The sequence below is a fragment of the Coffea eugenioides genome, chromosome 11 (assembly GCF_003713205.1).
Source record: "Coffea eugenioides isolate CCC68of chromosome 11, Ceug_1.0, whole genome shotgun sequence".
Lineage (NCBI taxonomy): Eukaryota > Viridiplantae > Streptophyta > Magnoliopsida > Gentianales > Rubiaceae > Coffea > Coffea eugenioides.
This window is the reverse complement of record NC_040045.1, coordinates 35,511,558-35,533,670: the sequence shown is the minus strand read 5'-3', so window position 1 is coordinate 35,533,670 and position 22,113 is coordinate 35,511,558. Positions and strand designations below refer to the sequence as shown.

Sequence of the window (22,113 nt, the reverse complement as noted above, 5' to 3'; positions counted from 1 at the left end):
ATAGAAACTGAAGCATCAAGTAAGCCTACAAGACCCTGTTGGGTGAGCCCACGACATGGACATTGGCCGTGGACCATTTCTAAAGGCCACATTATGTGTGGGGGCGTGCTGGAGAATTGATTGTCAGCAACGAAGGATTTTCTTTTTTTTTTTTCTTAATTATTTTTGGGGATTAAAAAAAAGTTTAGGAAAAAGAAAAAAAATTATCAAATTGATGGATGGGGATAGAAGATACTACCGGAGCATTTTTTATCGCTTACACGAATGAATTCTTAGTAATCACCTTATCAAGGGGAGCTACTAGTAGCAAAATTCTAATAGGAGCTTCCTCTATCGTAAGAGTAGGGCAATTTTATTTATGAACTATCTTGGTTATTTTTTTAAAAAAATTTAACCATGTTGTTCTAATGTGTTAGAATTTTACTTTTTAAAAATTTTTTTCTAATAGGAAAAAAGTGAGATTTAAGAAATAGGGAAGAAGTAAGAGGTGAAATTTTTTTAACAAGTCATGTATGAATTTTGAAAATACTCCTCACAATTGGGGATAGCAATGGGGCAGATGTCCACAACAAGAGTGATGGGGTGGGGTGGTGGGATGGGGGGTTTTCCTCTACCAACTCTTAAATGGGACGGGGGAGAAGAGAAATACCTTTGTCCCATCTTCCGTCTCATCCTCCGTATTAATTAAACAAATATAAATAATATATGATTAATACATCTATTTTTTTCATGTTATGTTGGGTTACATTATTATTAGTAGCAATAATATTAGGTTTTCCTAATAATAGTATGATTAGTAGTAATAGTGGTGGTAATATTAGTCTTTGCTAACAATAAAGATGCTAAGAAAGAAGAAAATAATAATAGTGCTAAGAAGTGAGAAAAAAAGCTCCATGACACTGTTGGGGGGTCATGTTGAAGGCAGTCACTATGGCAATGCCGACTTATGCCATGTCTTGTTTTAAACTGCCAAGGAAGTTATGCAAAGACATCACTGCATCAATGGCCAACTACTGGTGGGGTGAAACGAATGGAAAAAGCAAATTACACTGGCTGTCTTGGAAAAAACTGGCTTTGGATAAAACTGATGGGGGGTTGGGTTTTAAGGATATAGAGGCCTTTAACAAAGCTTTGTTGGGGAAACAGATTTGGAGGATATTAACTAAGCCCAACCTTCTCCTTAGTAAAGTTCTCAGAGCTAAGTACTTCCCCAAAGAGTCCATTTTCAGGTGTAAAGCTCAGAAGAATGCTTCTTGGTTCTGGCAAGGGCTTCTAGGAGCCAGAAGCTTTTTAGAAAAAGGTGTCATCAGGAGGATTGGGAACGGAAGGAGTACAAACATCTGGGAACATAAATGGATCCCAGGTACACCTACTGGCAGGCCTACTACCCCAAGACAAGGTAACAATTCACTGAGGATGGTGCAGGAGCTTATCAGCCTTAAGTGTTGGAATAGAAACACCATTTTTAGTATGTTTAACCAATTTGATGCAGAGAGGATCTTGAGTATTCCGATAAGCCTAGTAGGCAGGGAGGATAGCTACTTCTGGCAACATAACGGGGGAGGTTGTTATTCGGTCAAGTCAGGATACAATTTCCTCATGAAGGAAAGGGACAGTGCTGTGAAGGGAAATACAGAAGCAGCTGGGCCAAGCATAAGAGAAGGAAGCCAACAACTGAAGCAGATGTGGGACACCCTTTGGAGCTTAAACATAAAACATAAGATTAAGCTTTTTATATGGAAATGCATTACAGGAGCATTGCCAGTGAGGGAAGCCATATTTAGAAGAACAGGAATGGGTAACCCAGTTTGCAGAGCCTGTGGGGAGTGCCAGGAGACAGTGGAACACCTCCTATTAAGCTGTCCAAGTACTTTGGATATATGGAAGGTGGCCCCAATTCAATGGGATGGAGTCAGTGAACAGCAAGGAGATTTCAAACGATGGTGGTGCAAGATATCAGAGGCAAAATTAAGACCTGAAGGAGCTCAACATATTGGACTAACTGCAAACATTTTGTGGCAAGTGTGGAAAGAAAGAAACAAACAGGCTTTCGAAGGTCAAAACAGAAGGCCACTAGTGAGAGTAATGAACAAGGCTCAACAGGAGTGGTTGGAACAGGAGGAGCTAAGGCAAACCAAGGACAGAAGGAGCACAGAAGAAACAGCTTCTAATCAGACAGTGCAACATCAGGAGACGGAAGAGAAGGAGCCCATAGTCCTTGAGGTATTCCAGACAAGTCAGCAAAGGCAAATGTCAGTGGGAATTGGAGTCATAGCTAAGACATTCTCACAAACAAGGATTGCAGAATGGGCTTTGAAGAAGAGAATACTTGGAACTAAGCTCCTGGATGCTGCAGTAGCAATTAAACTGGTCTTGTGTAAAGCCTTGGAACAACGTTGGGACAAAATCAAAATTTTGTCTCACAACAAAGCTTTACTGAGACAGCTGAAGCATTCGAGCTCACCTGACAGCTGCTTAACAACTCTGGTTGATGACATTAGTGTTTTACAGAATATGTTTCGCATGTGCTCTTTTGAGCTAGCTAGTGAAGGATATTTATCAAGATGTAAAAGGTTAAGTTCATATGCCTTAGGCATTTTTCTGGATGAGGAACGTTTCTTTCCTCAGTGCAATTGAGCACTAATTGTAAAGTTTCTCGAGCCTTTGCTCGCATCTGTATACTCTTTTTAGTCAATGGAAAAACTTATTGTTTCGTCAAAAAAAAAAAAAAAAAGACACTGTTGGGGGGGGGGTGTGAGGATTCTCTTGTTTCAAACTCGTACTGTTGTCATCCTTACTTACAGTACTAACCTCAACTATATATAAACTTTTTCCAAATCTAACTACATTATTTATGAAGGGATTCTTTAAATTAGGGTACATCTCTCGCGTATTGTTTCACTCGTAAATTTGGCAGCCTTTTGCTGTGGGTCACCCAAGTGAACAAGACTTGCTTCCTCCTGAGTCTTCGCTTTGTCTTCTCATAGTTATTTACTAATTCGCTTTGTCTTCGCTTTGACTCTGTTTGGTACTTTTTTGACGAAGACCGTGCGTATTTAATTAGCCATTCTACTTAGCTCATTGACAAAGGGACAAGTTTTTTGGGGCTCTTAATTTCAAGACTCTCCTTTGCCAAGAATAATTTTTTTGTATAATTATTGTTTAAATTAATCTCCTATATACAAATAGTGTATATATTTGAGAGTGTGTATATTATCACCATTAGATATATAATAATTAATTTAAATCTAGATTTAAAATCCAAATTTTGTGTATATATCATACATCCAACTTAATAATGTAGAAAATATCAGTATATATAAGATTAACTCAAGTTGTTTAGTGAACTAAAAAAGACTTCTGATTGTTAGTGAACTAAAAGAAGGTCTTTGATTATGCCATGTCAACGACAATGGTTTTACTTCAATTTAAAATGGCTCAGACCTTGTTTGATAGTTCAATTGAATACTTTAATTTAATAGATTCAAATTTTAACATGTTCGGAAATATTTAATAATAATAAAAAAATATGAATTAATTAAGTGACACTAAATTTTTTAGACAAAACTTGCTCTAAATAATAAATAATAAATCATTCATTTGTCATTTAATGTAATATATATATATTCAAATATATCAAATTTAGTATTTAATAATTTAATAATTTAATGGGATCAAATTTAAGATTTTAATTTTTGAATTTCAATTTTATCCAACTCATTCTAAGATTAAGAATTCTTATTCGCAAAAGACGTGCCGCAATTCTGCTACTATAAAAAATTAGAGTCAAACTTTTTCTTTGGCAAGTCGTATCTCGCGTCCTTGACCCAAATGCACGTTATTCTAAATCCGTCCACACCTACAAAATTCTGCATTTACAGTTGAACCAATCATAGAAAATTTCTGTCCTCAAGTGCAATCATTAGGCTGCAAAAGGAAACCCTTCGCTTTCTCGGAAATGGGCGTTTGAATTACATAGCCAGCCTCTTTGAAAAACTTTTGTCTGGGTCTTGCCTCAATCAACTGTAGTAGTTTTTTGGCCCTGTTTGGAAGCTAGTTTTTTGGGCAAGTTTTTTACTTACAAGTTTTTTAACAACTTTTGCTACAGGAACTCAAAAAACTTCTCAAAATTTTTTACCTACACACTTCAAAATACACAAAACACACACAAATTCCTCCACCATCCCAACCCAATACACAAAACACACATAAAAAAAATTCCCTTCCCTTTGGCTTTCTTCTTCTTCTACCATCCCAACCCAGTCCACCACTTCCGTCGCCGACCATCACCACCTCCGGCGCCATTTTCTTTTTCTTTTTTTTTGCCTTTCTCCCTCTCCCTGCCATCCTCCTCCTTTACCCAATTTGACTGCCTTCCTCTTTTTTTTTTGTGTGTCCCCCGCAACCCTCCCCCTCCCGCGACCAGATCTGGTCCCATTACCAGATCGCAAAAGTGGAGGGGAGGGGAGCTGCGATCTGTTCGCGCGAGGGCGACGGGGCTGCTGAGGGTGACGGGGATAGATGAGGGGAGGAGAAAAAGAAGGTGACGGGCAGAGGGGGTTGGCGGGGCAGAGGGAGAAGAGGGGCGGCGGCGGAGAGGGGAGGAGAAGAGGTGACGGGAGGAGAAGAAAGGGGTGGCGGGTGGCGGGGGAGAGGGGAGGAATATGGGTGGCGGGTGGCAAGGAGAGTGGAGGAAAAGGGGTGGAGAGCAGAGGGGGGTGGCGGGGGAGGGAGAAGAGGAGTGGCAGGGGAAAGAAGGGGAAGGGGAAAGGGAGGGAGGGGGAAGGGGAGAGGGAGGGTGACGGCAGAGGGAGGGAGAGGGGGAGGGGTAGGGGGTGCTGCGTTGCTGCGGGGAGGGGGGCTGGTAACGGGGAAGGGGGAAGGGAAGGAAGAAGAAGAAGAAGAGAAGAAAGAAAAGAAAAAGAAAAGAAAGAAAAAGAAAAAGAGAAAGAGAAAAAGAAAAAAAAAAGTTTTTCCTCTTAAAAACTTCTACAAAAAAAATTTTCACCTTACAAAAAATTTTACACAAATTTTTTCAAAAACTTCTACAGTGTACTACAGTAAAGTTTTAGACAAACTCTCAAAAAACTCAGGTTCCAAACAGGCCCGTTAAAGCATAATTTATGGGTTCTAGAAAGTGGGAAACCTATTTGGTATGCATTTTCCCATCATAGTACGATTGTAGTTCAATAGTGTACTTCGATGAATTTTAAATCTCAAGTCAATTACCATATTAAAAAAATTGACAGTGAAGAAAATATTCCAGTGTCCCTCTAATAAAATCTTCTTTTCTTGAGGCTACTTCAGTGAGGTTTTGTGTGACGGCTCCACCTCCCCCTAGGGCGTACCTCAGGGTTCGGCGGACCGCCTGCCCAACTCTCGCCGGGACTCAGTCGTTCACTACATTCCTCAAACAGATTACAATATAAATCTCAAATATTACATCAAATGTTCCAACATTTACATATCAAAAGCGAAGCGTTCACGCTTCCACTACGCCACTCTGATCCATGATCCCAATTCTTATACAAGAGGAATTCCACAACAATAAAATCACAACAAGCCTTCCTTCGCCACGAGCCATGTGGAGGGGAATAAAATAGTTTTGGGGTGAGTTAGAAGCTCAGCGAGTAACCAGTAAAATCAAAAATCAAATATATTTCACAATAATGCATTTCGATCATTTTGATGAAGCCATGATGGCTGGAAAAGTTAGCAAATTCAGGGGAAGTGCTGTCCGAACTTTGAAGGGACTTGTTTGCATTGAGTTTGTGATCTAAGACTTGAATTTGAGCAAGGCAATGTTATATGATGGATGATTTCTGAGCCATGGAGGTGAGTGACCCTAAACTATTTCCAAAGTACTTGTGAAATGCTTCTTGCATTATTTATTCGATTGCATATCATGCGTGCTTGCATGTGGATTCATGACATGATTTGGCTTCAATGAGTTTTGGAAAAGTCTAGTGCTGGACACCAACGTCTCCACCTTGTTTATGGTTCATGTTCATGTTTATCTGGAGCTCAAAAAGGGGCTCCCTCTCAATGTTAATGTTAAATGATATATTTGAGCGTTGGGTGTTCAAGTGCAATGATTTTACCGGCTCATGAGAGCAATAAACGTACATTTGATCTCTGAATCATGACATCATTAGAGTTGGGCAGGCGACCCGTCGAACCCTTTGGTACGCCTTAGGGGGAGGTGGAGCCGTCACATTTTGACTTCCTTTTTTTATATATACGATTTTAGATGAAGCAAAACATTTGTTTGCTCAATACTCTCTATTTACCAATCTCAATTAAGTCTATTTTTTATTTTTTTTTGGACAAACCCCTCAGTGTTCTCTCTTAGTCATAAGAAAAACTTATTTTAAGTTTTGGCTTCTTAAGTTAACTGAAATTGGACTGGCATTCCAAAAAAAGAATGCATCAGTTCAATTATCTGGATTAGGCAATAAATCAACCGTGAGGGAATTCCGAGCTTTTTTAATTCATGGCATTAGCCCCATTTAACCATCTGTTTTAATCAAGATTCTTTCCTCTCACTGAATTGTACTCCTGGTTTTACTTAAGGTTTCAATCATTAATGAAGTACAAGTTATACTATTAATTAGCCTCGGCAACCACTAGAAATTAAATCCATGTCATGAAAGATGGTAGATAACCTTGTTAATCATGATGTGAACTCTTAATCTAATTGACAAATTGGAGCAATGTGCACTAATCATTCTTTTCCAAAACTTCGTTCAACTTGTTAAGGCCTCCATGCATAAAATATTGCAATAATTGAAACAATATTACTATTATTTTATTTCATGTCTTATTGGTAGGATAACTTTACTTTATCTCAAGTGGCATTGCCATGTTTAAATACATGAGTTGTTTCTTCTAGACCTATTGTCAACGGGCATGGCAGGGAATGCAGGAATGGGTTGAATGGTTTGAGAAAAAGAAATATATGTGAAAATTTTCAAATTCAAACTCTAGCACTTACACTTGAAAAAAAAGAAAAGAAAAGAAAAGGCATGGCATAGTTGTACCTCCCTAGATAAATTTTCTAGCATGGGTTTTTCTTTCTTTTATTTATTTTCTTTTTTGGTTCTTAGTTGATGGAAAAAGACATGTATAGTTCCATCTGTGGAAGTTGTACAAGTATGCTGACTTTTCTGAAGTAGAAAGTTCGAATTCCTAAAAAGTTTCTCTTCCAAAAATATTGCAGAAAATACCAATATGAGTGGATTAACATGTTTCTTACCATCTCCTTGTAGTTGTTTTTTCTGATTTTAAATATTCTTCTTTAATTAATACTCTTGTGAGATTAGAGTAAGACATCCAAAATTGGTATGGTGGTGTTATAAGTTTGAATTTTTTGAACAGGTGCTCATTGGACAGTCATTAACACACCTAAAATTTATCTAACCTATCATGTTTATACATATACTAGCAATTATTATTCTTCCTTGCATTATATATTTTCTTTATTTAATCTTACTTATCATTCCTTGTATTTATTTATTTATTCTAATTAATTTTATATTTTCAAATCGATTTGTCTAACGAGTGCTTATAGGGCACTCGTTAAAATATATTTCAAGTGTTATATTATATTTTTAAAAATATAAGATTAATTAGGGAAAGTAAATAAATACAAGAAAATATAAGTAAGATTAAATAGGAAAAGTATATAAATGCAAGAGAGAATAATAATTGTTAGTATGTGTATATATATGGTAGGTTAGGTGAATATAAGTGAGTTAACGAGTGCCTTAAGAGTAACTGTTAGAAAAATCTTTTTAAAAAATATTGCACTTAAAATATATCTTAATTGGACACCATTAGATAGATCCAATTTTTTTTTTTACGCTGTTATATTCTTAGTCCAACTCAAGGGTGCTTAGATAATTTTTTTTTTAAATTTTATTAAAGAATAATACTGTAACATTTTCTGGGATATAATGCATGTAAAAACAAATGAAAAATATATTTTTGATACAACAAAAAAAATTTATTTTCAAATAATAAGCTAACAAAACAATGACACTAAGGACAAAATTTTACTTAAAATGGCAGTGTTACCTTAAAATTAATGAACATTATTTACCACTCTCCCCCCTCCCCTTGATTTACTTAAAATGGAAATACTAAAGACACAAGCATCATAAACTTTCAAAATTTTAGAAAATTTAATTGTAAAAGAAAAAAGATACTATGTGATAAATAATTTGCAAAAAAAAAAAAATCACAACTAAATCATAGATAACCAAAACATAAATAAGTTTTTCTACGATTAGCAATAAGAAATCTCCAAAAGCCAGTCAAACCTTCAAAAACAGAGAGAAACTAAGGAAATGGGAACATAAAAATGGAAAGCTGCTAAAATTCTTAGAGCTTCCAGGTAATTACTAATTACCACGTTGTAATCATTACGCTAATCTTGTTTTGATCGAAGTCACATTGGCCCATTACCCATAATTGGCATGGCATGCCACGGCATCAACTTGTCCTTTCTGCAGTCCGCACTGGACTATTTAAATACATTTGCAGGTGGTTTTCTTCCAGCTGGGTTAGCAAGTGAAAGGACACAGTAGTTGACTTCTTGCTGAGAAATTCTCTCAATCTCTCTTCCTCTAGGCTCTAGGAAGCAGGGACAAACAGGAATTTGAGGTAAAGAATAACTAAATTCAACATCAATGCAGATTTCTTTAGCTTTCTGTGGCTAGAACGTGGAATTCTTGAACTTCTCCTTGTCCTAATGCTGCTTTTTCTTCATCTTTTGCTCTGCCGAAGAACAGGGAGAATCCATAAGGTTCACAAAGAAAATGGCATTTCTCAGAATAATGGGTAATTCTTCTTATCCCTGATTCTTCAATACTTTTCTGCTTATTTGATTTGTTCATCGGTGCTTTTGGCCCTTCTGCAAAAGATTTTTGGGATTAGTCCAATCTCCACGTGGTACTCGTGCTGATTTCTTGCTCTGTTGGCAGTTCTGTTATGGGCAGATATGCTTGCAACATATGTGATGTGGATAATGCAGACATACTTAACAAATGTTTGGAGACTTGGATTTACTCATGCTGCTGGAATCATGAATATTTACACTGGCCTAACTAAATTTCTGCCATTAGTGCTTTTCATCTTTGTGGATGCTGGTCTTGGTAACTACTGGAATCTGCTCCTCTCAAGTACAGCCTTTTCAATTGTAAGTTCTTCTTCTGGGCAAGTATATTTTATCTACTTTCTTCTTCAATTGAACTGAATATACTTGCTAATCCACTGTTAGAGTTCATGATTTAGCCTTTATAGCCCTAGGTTAGCTGGATATTCGCTGGTTATAGTTCCATGATTTAACTTCTATAACCCTTAATAGCTGAATATTCGCCTGTAACAAACTGAAAATACAAAAGTCAGTTCTGCCTATTGATTCAAGAACTTAAATTAATCCAGCTGGTGCAATCTCTTAAAAAGAAAATGTCTTTAGGCGTGACCGATTGCTGGGATTTGATAGGAATCTTTGGTCTCAATGCTAATTTTGTCCCTTTTGAAGTATGTGCGAACATCAGTTTAAGGCCATTGTGAAATTGTTATTCAAGAACATTAGCTAAAGATGATGATTGGCCTTTCTTGAATGTATCATGCCTGCAATTATTGACAGGGTTTGGGATTTCTATCAATGTCAACTCCACCAGTTCTACACAAGACCACAGGGACCTGTAAAGGTTACGAGCCAATTTGCCTTGGTCATACACAAAAGGCCCTCTTTTACACAGCTTTAGCATTGATAGCAGTTGGATTAAGTGGACATGTTGTCTCACTGGTTGCATTCGCAGACAATCAGATTGAAAAGAAGCCAGATGAACCCAAAGTCAACGAGCCGAAGTTTGAACGAAGCTCAAAGTCCTTCCTATACAAGTTCAGGAGAGGGCCTGATGGAAAATTGAAATATATGCCAAACTTACGAACCCCATCTTTCATGGTCAATTATCAGAAGAGAAAGAAGCAGCAGCACCAAGGTGAGAGTACTCCAAAAACTGAAGTTGATATATCACAACTTCAATTCCAACCAATGGAAGCAATGCTGGCCCTTGTGCAAAAAGAGCGAGTGAAACTCCTTGGCGCTTGTTGTATAATCCTTGTCCCTGTTATTGGTTTAATTGCTCTACCATATATAAAACCATGGTCACTTCGGTTTGGTATCCCAGCAATATGTACATTGGTGGCAACCCTTGCATTTCTGCAGGGTACAGGTTCATACAAAGGGGAAAGTAAACCAGATGGAAGTCCAGTAACCAATGTTTTAAGAGTCTTTGTGGCCTCCACACGCAAAATGTTTGAAGATCCTAAGCAATATTCAGAGCTTTATGAGAATCAAGACACCAACACTCCAAAATTGCCTCATACCAAGGGACTACTCAGGTTTGACAAAACTTTTCCACTAGTATTTTGTTCTCTATACATTATTTACCTTCCCAAGATAGATTAACTTGTTTGCTTATAAAAACTTGGTTCTGGTCAGTGATCCATTAAAATCCTGAGATGAGGCAAGGTACGGTTAAGGTTTGTCATAATTGGAGCATTCCTTGCAGAATCCAATGTGCAGTGATGTTGTTTTAGTTGTGAATTTTGTTCACGTACACTGGGTCTTGATAGTGGTGCAACAAGTTGCATGGTTGTATGCCAAATTTAGTAAGAAGCACATCCATGCTGTAACTACCGCCAACCTCTAAATTCATGGAACTCTAGTTTCTCATTCTAAATAGTGCCAATGGCTTATAATAGTTTGCGAATATCTAATAGTTCATATGCTTTCCAATCAAATATGTACATTGCCAGTGGAAAGGTTTTAGAGTTGTGAAAATTTCATCAGATTTATAATTTTATATTCTCTAAGCTCAATTAGTCAAAATCTGAGTTTATCATATCCTGTTCTATACTTAGAAAGCATGATGCATTTAATTTCCTTAACTTTGGCTCTAGCTCATTTTTATATTTTATGCACTTCACTCAGTTTCTTAGACAAGGCTGCCATCCAATTGATGACTGAAATTGAAGAACCAGAAAAGCATAGATGGAGACTGTGCACTCGGACAGAAGTAGAGGAGACAAAAATCATAATCCGCATGATGCCAATTTGGATCACCTTTGTAATTTGTGGTGTCATTACTTCTGTTGGAAACACATACTTCGTAGAGCAAGCAAACCACATGAATTATAAGATTGGAAAACTAAAGTTGCCTAACTCAGTCATTCTGGTGTTCTATGAAATATCAAAGTCACGGATTAAGTTAATTTACACTGCTATTGGAAGGTGCTTAAGAGGAGCACACAAAGAAAAGTATGCCCCCTCAATTGGCATTGCGCTTGCTACAATCTTCTCAGTGTTATGTTGCATAACTGCTTCTGGAATCGAAACTCGAAGGATACATGTGATCAGAAGTCATGGACTGCTAGATAAACAGGAAGATAAGATCCCTTTGAGTGTGTTTGTGCTTCTTCCACAATACTTTCTTCTAGCTGGTCTGGACTCGCTCTATGAAAACAGTGTTACCCCTTTCTTGACTGATCAGAGTCCTCCTTCGATGAAAAAGTACCTTGTATACCTCAGTCCTGGATTATCTGGGCTAGGAATCGTTGGAAGTGTTTTATCAGTTTATGTTGTAGGTAAAGTTAGTGAAAAAGGGGGAAAAAGGAATTGGTTTCAGTACACATTAAACCAGAGTCGCCTGGATCGCTATTATTGGGTGCTTGCTGCCCTGAGTGCTGCAAATTTCATTTGGTTTGTATTCTGGGCTGTATTGTTCCCTCTTAGAGAACCAGGTTCAAATGATGAGAAAGCCGCTGAAAATGATGAAGAAAAGGCTGGAAATAATGATGGAAATGAGGAACAGATTCGAAATCAAGAAAAAGAGGAACCTATTGGAAATAGAGAATGGGTTGACCCTTCTCTGAATTTTGTTAACGATCTATTGGGTGCTAACATTACACGTTGATATATGGCTTGAGAGCAACATTAACTTGTCTCAAGAAAGTGTTTCCCACTCAAGCTTCATACTTCATAGGTCTTGTACATGGTTCATACCTTTTATTTTTATTTTTTCCTTCTCTAGAGGATGATTATGCAGAAATTCCTTTTTAGATTAGTTGAAGGATTTTTGTTGTTCATATCGATTTCACTGCATCATTCTATTGGAGGCAAAGTTACCTTATTGTGACCTGATGTACAACTTTTGTATCTAACAGAGAAGAGGGAGAGATTATCTATCTTAATTTTGTCCTGTGTCAGCAATTATTTTCACTTAATTTGGTCATCTGCAGCTCAAATTTGAAGCAATACCAATATTTGCCTTAGTTTGATACAATTGCCCATCCACTAGGCAGTCTAGGCTTCGCTATGTGGATTGTGATTTGTGTTCTGATTGTGATCTGTGATGGATTAACACTTTGAAGTGTTTTGTGTTAAGCTTGAAGTAAGTTTGATCCACCTTGATGGGGCTGAGGGTTGCATTATCATATCAGAACTGAGCGAGGACAAACTACTGGATTCTTTGAAAACCTCTTTTCCATTAGGCTGAGTATTTTGGAGGGATGAAGTGATCACTGTCCAGGAGAAGATGACACTACATTGCAGAAGGATTTACTTTAGAAACAAAAAGGTGCTTAGAAATTGGGTTCGAGGAGTATTCGATGGACGTTAATTGAATCAACCTTTAGTAACTGAAGAAATTTCTCAAGGCTGGATAAAAGCATGTGAATGGTCTCTGATACAAATTATGCATGGATAAACCTGAGAACAGCAGGTTTAGCAACAGAACCTGCAACAACAAAAAACACAAATTTGAGAGAATATTCAATGGTGTGCATAGCAGCAACAGTTTTTGATTACAGAGAGAGAGAGAGAGATAGAGAGAGAGAAGATGTTTAGATGCAATTGCGCCACTAGTTTACTTTCAATGAAGAGATGAAAGACCAATGTGGATTTTTAGATGTGGACTTCAAGCTGATCATTTTCTAAATCACTCTGTTCTTTCTGAATCAGCTTGACAAAATCCTTGGCAGAGGGACTGCACCCCCTCATCTCAATAACCTAGAGTTGGAATTTCTCCTAAACCGGAAGGGATTTCTTGAAGATGTTTACATCTGTACAATACAAGTTGCTCAAGACTGGGAAGATGCTCACTAGACACAATCCATGCTGTAATGTTCAGCAAATCTAATTTCAAAAACTTCAGGCTTTGGAATTCTCCCTCATTCATTTCCCACTGTTGCCCTTCAAATGCTCTGTCTAATAATTTGAGAACTTCAAGGTTGGGAAGTCTTCCAATGGCTGAGATCTCATTCCATGGTAGTTGAAAACTTGACAGCATCAACTTTTTGAGATTTGCAGGAAAGCTAAACTTGGAAGGACTGTGAACCTTACCAGAGAAGCCAACTTTAAGAGATTCAAGTTGCCTCAAACAGCTCAATTCTGGAAAGCTGTTGCAATGATCCCAACATTTTGTAAATATGCATCTGAGTTTCTGCGGCCCAGATAGCCTACCCAACATGATCGTTGAAACATTACTTCCATGATTTAGAGACAGAGTAGAAATGGTTTTCAAATTACTCATTCCAAAGGGGTTTTTATCAAAAGATTCTTGACTGTACTGCTGGAAACGGAAAAAAGCACTGATGATAAGAATATGCCCCAATCTTTCCATATGCCAAATAGCCTCCTGTAGAATCACCTCACCAATTGCTCCTTTCACAATCAAATTTTCCAGATTGCAGAGATTAGCAATTTCTGATGGGATTTCTTTTGTACAAAACCGGGGAGCCAAGTACCTTAGCTCAACCAGCTCTGCTATCAGGACCAGATCATGAGTGTTGGCGCAACCCTCAATGGGAACATTCCTAAATCTAATACTTTAAGAAGTCTAAATTTGGATTCTAATACTTTAAATTTGTTTTCAAAGCATTGATATTCCTAAAATGTTATAGAAATGGAGTTTGTGATATTTCAGGGGTGCTAAAGATTCTTGATGTACTGTTCAATAATAAAAAGAGCACTCATTGCCACTTCCTTATCTATGTAACTATTCTTATATCCTAATTTTGAGCAAAGACTGAAAATCCTCTTTTATTCTGAAATTCTAGTAGTGACCATCAAGATACTAATCCAATAATTGCCTAAATCTTCTATAACTTTTTCAGAGATGACTGAAGTATCCATAATTTTTCACTACACAGCTTGCAATAAAGTTGACCAACACAAAATTTCAGCACTGCATAGTGTGCACCATATTTTGAGATGTCTTGTATACTCATAAGTACGATTGTAGTTCAACCAGTAGCCGCAAATTAATTAGCAAGAAATAGGGCCAATCTGCTGTCATTACAAAGATGTCTGGATAGGGCGTCGAAATGGTGGATAACACTGATGCGTACCAGAAAAAAAAAAAAAAACACACACACACACACTCACTCACTCATGCTTCCAGAGAGATTTTCTTATTTTATTTTATTTTATAAATTATGGGATGAACTTCATATTTTAGCAAATTCTATTGTCTTCTTTCCATCATGTCCTTTGCTATAGAAGTGTTTCATGTAATCTGACCAGGGAACGTCTTTGTAAATCGGCTTCTCTCCAGTCTTCAGGACTTCTGGCAAAGGACCAACAATTCCTCCTGCTTTAGGAGAAGCAAAGATAGGCACAGAAACCCTGTTTTTCACTGCATTAGGAATCACACAATGCTCGATGCTCTTATATCCATCATTGCTCGCAATCTGCAACGTGTCGCCTATGTTAACTACTAGTGCCCCTTGGATTGGAGTAACATGGATCCATTGACCAGCTCTTGTTGCTCGAACGTAGAGACCGCCCACATCATCTTGAAGAAGGATAGTGATGCTCGAAATATCAGAATGAGGGCCAACTCCGTAACTCAATTCTGGGTTCGGACAGATAGAGTAGTGATTAAGGCTGAGTGCACAGGCTCCCGTCAGGAGAGATTCTTTTTCTTCATCAAACTCCTTCACATTCAGTCCCTTCAGCAGCACTTCCATTAGCTTTCTGATTACGGGTTTAGCCCACTTTATGTGTTCCAAAACTTGATCTCTATGAAATAAATTAGAATGTGTATTTAGACCGAATTACTGGACAAGATTCTATGTGTCAACAAATCAGAAGAGTCAAATCAAACAGGAACAGAAGAGTCGAATCAAACAGAGGTGGTCAGTAAGCTATAAGTTACAGACGTCTACAAACCATTGATAGTAGTGTATTTCTTATGTAAATCAATCTCAATATAATCTTAACCTTGTATCTAAATTTTAGGTATACCTGTGAACCTGTCCCTGAAAAAGTGAACCCTCTCTCGATTTTTTTTAAAAATATCAGGCTTTTACGTTGTCTGTGTGATTTTGAAAATTAGAGTTTCGGTGATTCAACTATTGTTCTATTTTACTTTTCCAGTAAAATTTCTTATCCCATTGATTTTTTTTTTCAAAAGATATAGTTGGACTAATCAGATTCATTGCTTCTTTTTAACGAACCTATACGTACGCTCATTGCTCACCACTTGGCTAATGAAGAAAAGCCAAAATTAGATACGATAAAAACTCCTAACTTATTTGCTTACTTGGAAACTGGAGGCCATAAATTTGTACTCTCATCTCCTGGCACATAAAAATGTATCAGAACATCTTTCCACTCCAGAACCTTTTCTACTGAAGGACTATGGCTAGTGCTCAACTGCACTGTGGGAGTAGGAGAATTTTCCTTGAGATACTTCCTCCTATCCTCAGTTGGCAACTCAAAGAACTTGTGAGCAGCCTCCTTGACATTGTCAAGAACCTCAAGTGGGATCCCATGATTGACGATTTGGAAGAAACCCCACTTGGATGCAGCCTCACAGATGGAGGCTCCAACTTTTGGGTCATCCCAGTTGGATACATCAATCACTGGTATTGACTCACCATCCACTACTTGATTCTTGTCCAGTCTTTCTTCTGGGGGTTGGATGTATTGCCTAGGAACGGTTTTGAGGTCTATTTCTGAAAGGCCCTTGACCCCATTGCCTTGTTTTACAACAAAGTCTGTGAGATCATTGGGATCAAATAGGGATGATGATGACATTTCAGAACCAGTAAAGCTGTAGAGCTCTCTGATCAAAGAGAATCTGAATGTTCAGTTTGTAGATTTGGCAATGGCCAATGAAACAGCGCAAGGCTATTTAATGCAGTTCAGATCAGTAATTTGGCTGAGGAAATTAAGTATTGCAATTTAATTAGCTACTTTTATATAGACCGTCGCCTTAATTTCTGGCCGGCTTGAGCTATTCTTAGGAATTGAAAACTTCAATATGCTTCTGCAGCACATAATGTCAAAAATGCAATTACAAAGATTGGAATAGCTTACAGGTGTTCTGAAACCAAACGTAACGATGTTTACAGTTTAGACTCACGTAAAGTTTGCTCATTTGAAAATTAAAAGGCTAACTACATGTAAGGATTCAATTAATCTACGGAAGGGTAAGTAACCTCATATGGCAACTATCTTCTAACTTTGTCTTGCTAATATTTTTTCTGATCCTAAATATATAGGATGGATCCAACAAAAACTACCTTGTGTGCTATTCTAGCAACAAATGAAGTTCATGACAGTAGCAACATGTCTATATGCATCAAAGCAACAAGATATATTTATATATATATATATATATATAGTCTATTAATATAAATTTTTAACCACCAAACTATTTTATGCATTTATAAAATTATCAAGAACTACAAACAACTCATTTGTACTTGTACAAACGAGGTATAATCTGGTATGTGGAGCAAAATAAGAATTCAAATAACTCAAAAGAAAATATCAAGAATTTGAAGAACTAAAACAATGGACATAAGCCTCATCTCCTTGAAACCTATATGTTTTATGTATCCATTTTTTATCATTTCAGAAACACTCTATCAGGTTGAAATGGTCAAAAGATGCTCTAGATGCTAAGATTTTCAAATTAGATTCAAAGAAGTAAAGAGATCAACACCAATAGAACCACACACACACACACACATCTTATATATGTATAGGTGTCATATTTTTCTTAAATTTTCTAGATTCAGTAATTCTTCAATTTCTTAGTTTAATATAGGAGAATATTCATTCTTGAAAAGAAAAAAATCCATAAATTGACTAAACATACATGCGTATACTCACTATTACAGTACTAGTAACATAGAAATGTACAAGCATTTTATGTCCTACTTTCACAAATGATTTAAAATGTAGGAAGTACTATCCTAAGAACCTTCAATTCCAGCTCTAGAAATTTTAATGTTTACAAATTCTGAGGCAAGTTGAAAATTATATCATGTCATATTAGTAATATTCATCCAGAAGACATACCATGTGCTTATAGAAACAATTTTTCAAGGACAAACAAATGGTGATGAAAAATGTTACAAGAAGTTTCCAACAAAAGTTTGATTGGTACAATAAATCCAATAAAATACAAACAACCTCCGCTTGTTGATATCATGTTGATCACCAGTAGAGGAATTCAACGTTTGCAAAAGTATAATTACTGTAAAAGAAAAAAAAAATACCCGTTTGGGTTGTTGTCTATTTTTGATATCATAGAGATTGAAAATGACAATGCAGCAAAAATAATAGCATACCAAGTCAGACTTGTTTTTATTTATTATTATAATTATTTTAATATTCAATAGTGCCGACCCTTCTAGATTAATTCAGAATTGTCTTGTAGTATTACTTTTTTTTGGCAACGATAACAGTCATGTAATCTATTTTATTCTAATTTATAGAGAAAGGGGAGTCTAAGAAGACTTGTATATTAGAAATTAATAAATATACAAACCTGACTAAATTAAAAAGGTGATATGATATCACCCTTAAATATTTTTGCTGTAGGTGACGCCACCTACAACCAAGGAATGGGACCACGGGCAGGAACGGTTGCAACCGTTCCTAGTGATTTTGTACATTTTACATACCGCGTAACTTTATTTTCACACGGCATAACGTTGTTTGCACAACGTGTAATTTTAGAACAAATTTTTATGGGCTCCACACACGTTGTTAAAAATGATGTACAAAAAGTGATCTGGACCGTATATTTTTTTGGAACCAAATATTGACTATTAACAGCTCAAGAGCGATCCATTTGATGACCGCTTCTGCCCCTCATCCCAAAAAATGACCTAAGCCCCTCTCTGTTGGCTCAGCGGTTGTCTTGTAGTATTACTTTCTTTTTGACCTTTTGAAATTAACTGTCTCTTATGATGCATTTTTTCATAAAAATTGCTACTTGTCAGTAGACTTTGGTCCATTGTCAGACTCCCAGTTGGATAGGTAGGCGGCAACTTTTGAATGGTCATAGTTAGATACATAGCCACTGTCCTAGCAGACGCTAAAAATTCAATACTTCCACTTCAAAAGTAAACTGCAAAATATATCAGTAACCTCTTTGGTCGTTCATGTATCAATTCAACCTTTCCTTGGGCCTTCATTCAATAGCTATGATCTTAAGCAAGAAAAGTTTCTTATAGCCTTTAACGCAAAATGTGGCTCACATATATAATCTCATAGCCAAAACATACTTTTATTGATTATGGAAATGAAGCTTATACATTAGGAATGTATAAATTCCAGTTAAATCCAACCAACCACTATCTAAGTACACAAGCAATCACCAGTTAAAACACAAATGGCTCTTTCTCCAATGGAGATATGCTAGGCCGAAATATAGCCAATTCTTGGTATACAAAATATTGAAAGCCAATCTCCTGCTCAGGTCACAAATGAGTTTGTTTGTGATATAAAAGAGAGAAAAAACCAAAAAAAAAAAGAAAGAAAATGCAAAAAGAAAAAAGATATTGAAAGAATGTCGAACTTTAGACATATGGCCCCTTTGTGTTATTTTGCAACACAGCAAGACAATTAGACGAGAGAAAGTAGAAATGTTGTATCTTGCCGTCACTTTGTTAAAGCTTAGAAATTTCTAAAATTTTATAGATGGAGTTCTAATATTTTAACGCTGTTAAAAATATTATAAAATCTTGAAGGCTATTTGATTGTCCATACTTAACCAAATAAAACTATGCTTTACATTTCGTTATTCTATGGAAAACTAGTTTACTTGCTTACTTCTTTAACCTCAACCCATCTAGTTTGGGATATTTGGCAAATTTTCAATTGGTTTGGTAATTTCCTGTCAAACATTCTTTTAAAAAATTAATTTAGATCGCAAAAGAGAGAATCAAAAGCAATTTATTTGGCAACGTAAATAGACAAATCAATTTCACAACCAACTGATAGGGAATTAAAACTTCCATTAATTCCACACAAAATATGTCCCCAACGACTTTGTCCACAAGGAAATAAGGATTTCCGTGGTGGGTCATGACTTTAATTGACGGGTGGACTTGTAGATGCCAGACTCAGCACGTCGGCGAATTTTCCACCCAACTTGGAATGAAAGCAATTTATTTAGGAATTATTTGCTTCTCCAAAATTTGAACGTGCATTTGAAATTCTTGATGTATCATTTTTCTTCTTTTAGCTTCAAGCTTTTTACAGATTAAAAACCACCAAAATGTTTTTTGGCTTACAAGTAAAAAAAAAAAAAGAGTTTATCAAGTCTCGTTTAATATATTAAACGAGGTTTTCACCAATGAAAGAACTATAGATCCATGTAAATATTGTAAAGAGTTTTCATGAAACAAAGTTTGTTTTTTTTTTTTGTACTCGTCCACTTCTATGAAGAAAAATTGCAAGATTATCTGCTTAATAGAGTTTGTGGATCATATTTTGTGAGTCATCAGTATTTGACTAGTTCTTGGTGGTGGACTAAGCCAACCATGCCAATAATTCTAATACATCACTCAAAGAGACATTCCATGAGCACTTTAAGTCGTTATCGTCTTACCAGCAATTTTTGACGAACATTTATAGCAGGGGCGGAGCCAGAAAAAATCCTTAGTGGGGGCAAAAATAATACTAAAATTTTTTATCTACTCTTTTTCTAATTTTTTAAGCAAAAAAAAAAAGTCTCATGTATAAAATCACCATTTCACAAGTTAAAATATTTATCAAATAACCCATTTATTAGTTATTACATTAACTAATCAATTTTCAAATTTCTTTAAAACAGTAATAGTCTCATGCTCTAGAAATATATTTGCAAACAAATTTAAAATAATAATAAGAAATAATTGTTTAGAACCTGATTTTGATGGTCTCCTAAAGTTGGTGAAAAGAGCTGCAAAATGTGGCGGACCCAAGTCCTAGAAGATAAATTGATTCTGGTGCAATCTCTAAATAGGATGAAGTGATCAAAAGAAAGAGTAACAAGCTTTGGTTGTGAAAAAAAATGGCTCTTCTATGTATGTTGAGAAGTGGGGACAACCGAGAGTCAGATGAGGAAAGGGAAATTGGGGAGTGGGGACAAAGGAAGTAAATGATAATTGGATGAAGTGATAAAAAAAAAAGTAGTTGGCTTGGGCGTGAAAGAAGAGGAGCCGGTTGTGAAGGGAAATGGGGAACCACAGGAGTAAAGGGAACTTGGGGAGTGGGGACCAAAAGGAATGACTGATATAATTGGTACTTGACCCTGTTGGTGGGAAAATGGGAACTAGAGGAGGAAAGTGAATGATATAAATTTTGTGGCTCGTTCTTTCACATTTTTTTTAAAAAAAATTATGGGGGCACCTTTAAAATTATGTCAAAATTATAGATGTATTATAAAAATTTAAGGGGGACAGTGGGGGCCGTGCCCCCACTTTAAATCCGCCCCTGATTTATAGCCATAGTTGTTGGAAATTCCATTGAATTGACTGAAAAAGTTTATTATTCAAGTGTCATTTATACTGAAAGTGAATGAGAAGCTCTTCTTCAATTGAGAGAAAGTTTGATAAATAAATCAAATCACCAATCATGGTGGATTGTTGCTCATAACACATTAAAGGAGTTGGCTATCACAAAAATTCTAGCCTTGTTATAAAACAAATCAGAAAAATTACCATTTGTTAGCACGCCACGAGAATAGCAATTGAATCTATTTTTCTTGACTGATTCTTGGATTGCTTATCCAACTAAACTCACATTTATTTCTTGTTGAATAACGGTATCATATAATATTAAACATCCAACTAATCTATACTACTGCTTAAGGGGTTTAGATTCTACGTAATCATACGTAATAGTGATCGCATAGTATAGTTAATATATGGTGGCTAACGAGTTCGTTCAAAATTAGAAAGATAGATTAAATGGATGATACATATTTTAATTCGGTGATAAAATTTATTATGTTTTCTCATGTTTTTATCGTACCATCTACATAGTTTGTTTTAATTTTTATATCTATCATATATGATTTTGCATCGTTCGGTGCTTCAACTACCAATTTAGATAATTAGATGGTGATGGATGTATCGTTTAGGGTCACTGAAGCCATCGTTGGGTGCTCCACAGAGACTTCAAGTCATCGTGCTTTTCCTACCGCACAATTGCGGGCCATGCCTGGCAAATGTCAACCGCCTTATCAAGACCACCGCATCGTGTCTATACATATATATATATATATATATATATAATAAATTTTATATATACTGATAGTGTATATGTTATTATCGTTAGATTGACGATACATGTATAAAAGTTGGATTTCAGTTTCAAAATTTGCATACTTATCAATTATCTACAACTGATAATGTATACACTACCAGCATATGAAGATTAATTAATATATACATATATTGCTTTAATTTTTTTTTTTTATAAATGAGAAGTTTTAAATCTAAAACTTATTTACAATCTTTTTGAGTTTAGTATCCAATCCAATCCTTGTCTGATATTGCATCTTATATCACTTACAGAAGGTATAAACAATTCGAGTAATATGTAATATTATCTCCTTAAAGGAGTTGGTTTACCCATCCAATATTTTGGAGACAGGCTACCGATCTGCAAGTTTCTTGGTAATATAAGTTACTCCACTAATGTTTCTAGCTAATTACATTTCTTTTCATTTGACTGTATGTCACGTTGTCAATTGTGCTATAACATCTGAATTATATAGAGTGATTTATCAGAGTATTTTTAGGGGACAA

At 36.1% G+C, this 22,113-nt stretch overlaps 2 protein-coding genes across 3 annotated transcripts; one reads left to right on the top strand and one right to left on the bottom strand.

Annotated features, from left to right (window-relative positions):
* The first annotated feature begins 8,573 nt into the window (after positions 1 to 8,573).
* On the top strand, positions 8,574 to 12,243 carry LOC113753683 (protein NRT1/ PTR FAMILY 5.5-like). Of its 2 annotated transcripts, none has more exons than XM_027297905.1 (5): positions 8,574 to 8,664; positions 8,793 to 8,841; positions 8,985 to 9,199; positions 9,653 to 10,413; positions 11,006 to 12,243. In XM_027297905.1, the coding sequence occupies exons 2-5, from the start codon at positions 8,820 to 8,822 to the stop codon at positions 11,985 to 11,987; spliced, it is 1,980 nt and encodes a 659-aa protein (XP_027153706.1). In that variant the 5' UTR covers positions 8,574 to 8,664; positions 8,793 to 8,819; the 3' UTR covers positions 11,988 to 12,243. The 2 variants fall into 2 exon arrangements, with proteins under 2 accessions (XP_027153706.1, XP_027153705.1); XM_027297904.1 differs by having other exon boundaries at positions 8,788 to 8,841.
* A 2,274-nt stretch (positions 12,244 to 14,517) lies between these two features.
* Positions 14,518 to 16,114, bottom strand: LOC113754365 (feruloyl CoA ortho-hydroxylase 1-like). The gene is made up of 2 exons (XM_027298757.1): positions 15,618 to 16,114; positions 14,518 to 15,094 (listed from the first exon to the last, which is right to left on the bottom strand). The coding sequence occupies exons 1-2, from the start codon at positions 16,112 to 16,114 to the stop codon at positions 14,521 to 14,523; spliced, it is 1,071 nt and encodes a 356-aa protein (XP_027154558.1). The 3' UTR covers positions 14,518 to 14,520.
* Between the last annotated feature and the right edge of the window lie 5,999 nt (positions 16,115 to 22,113).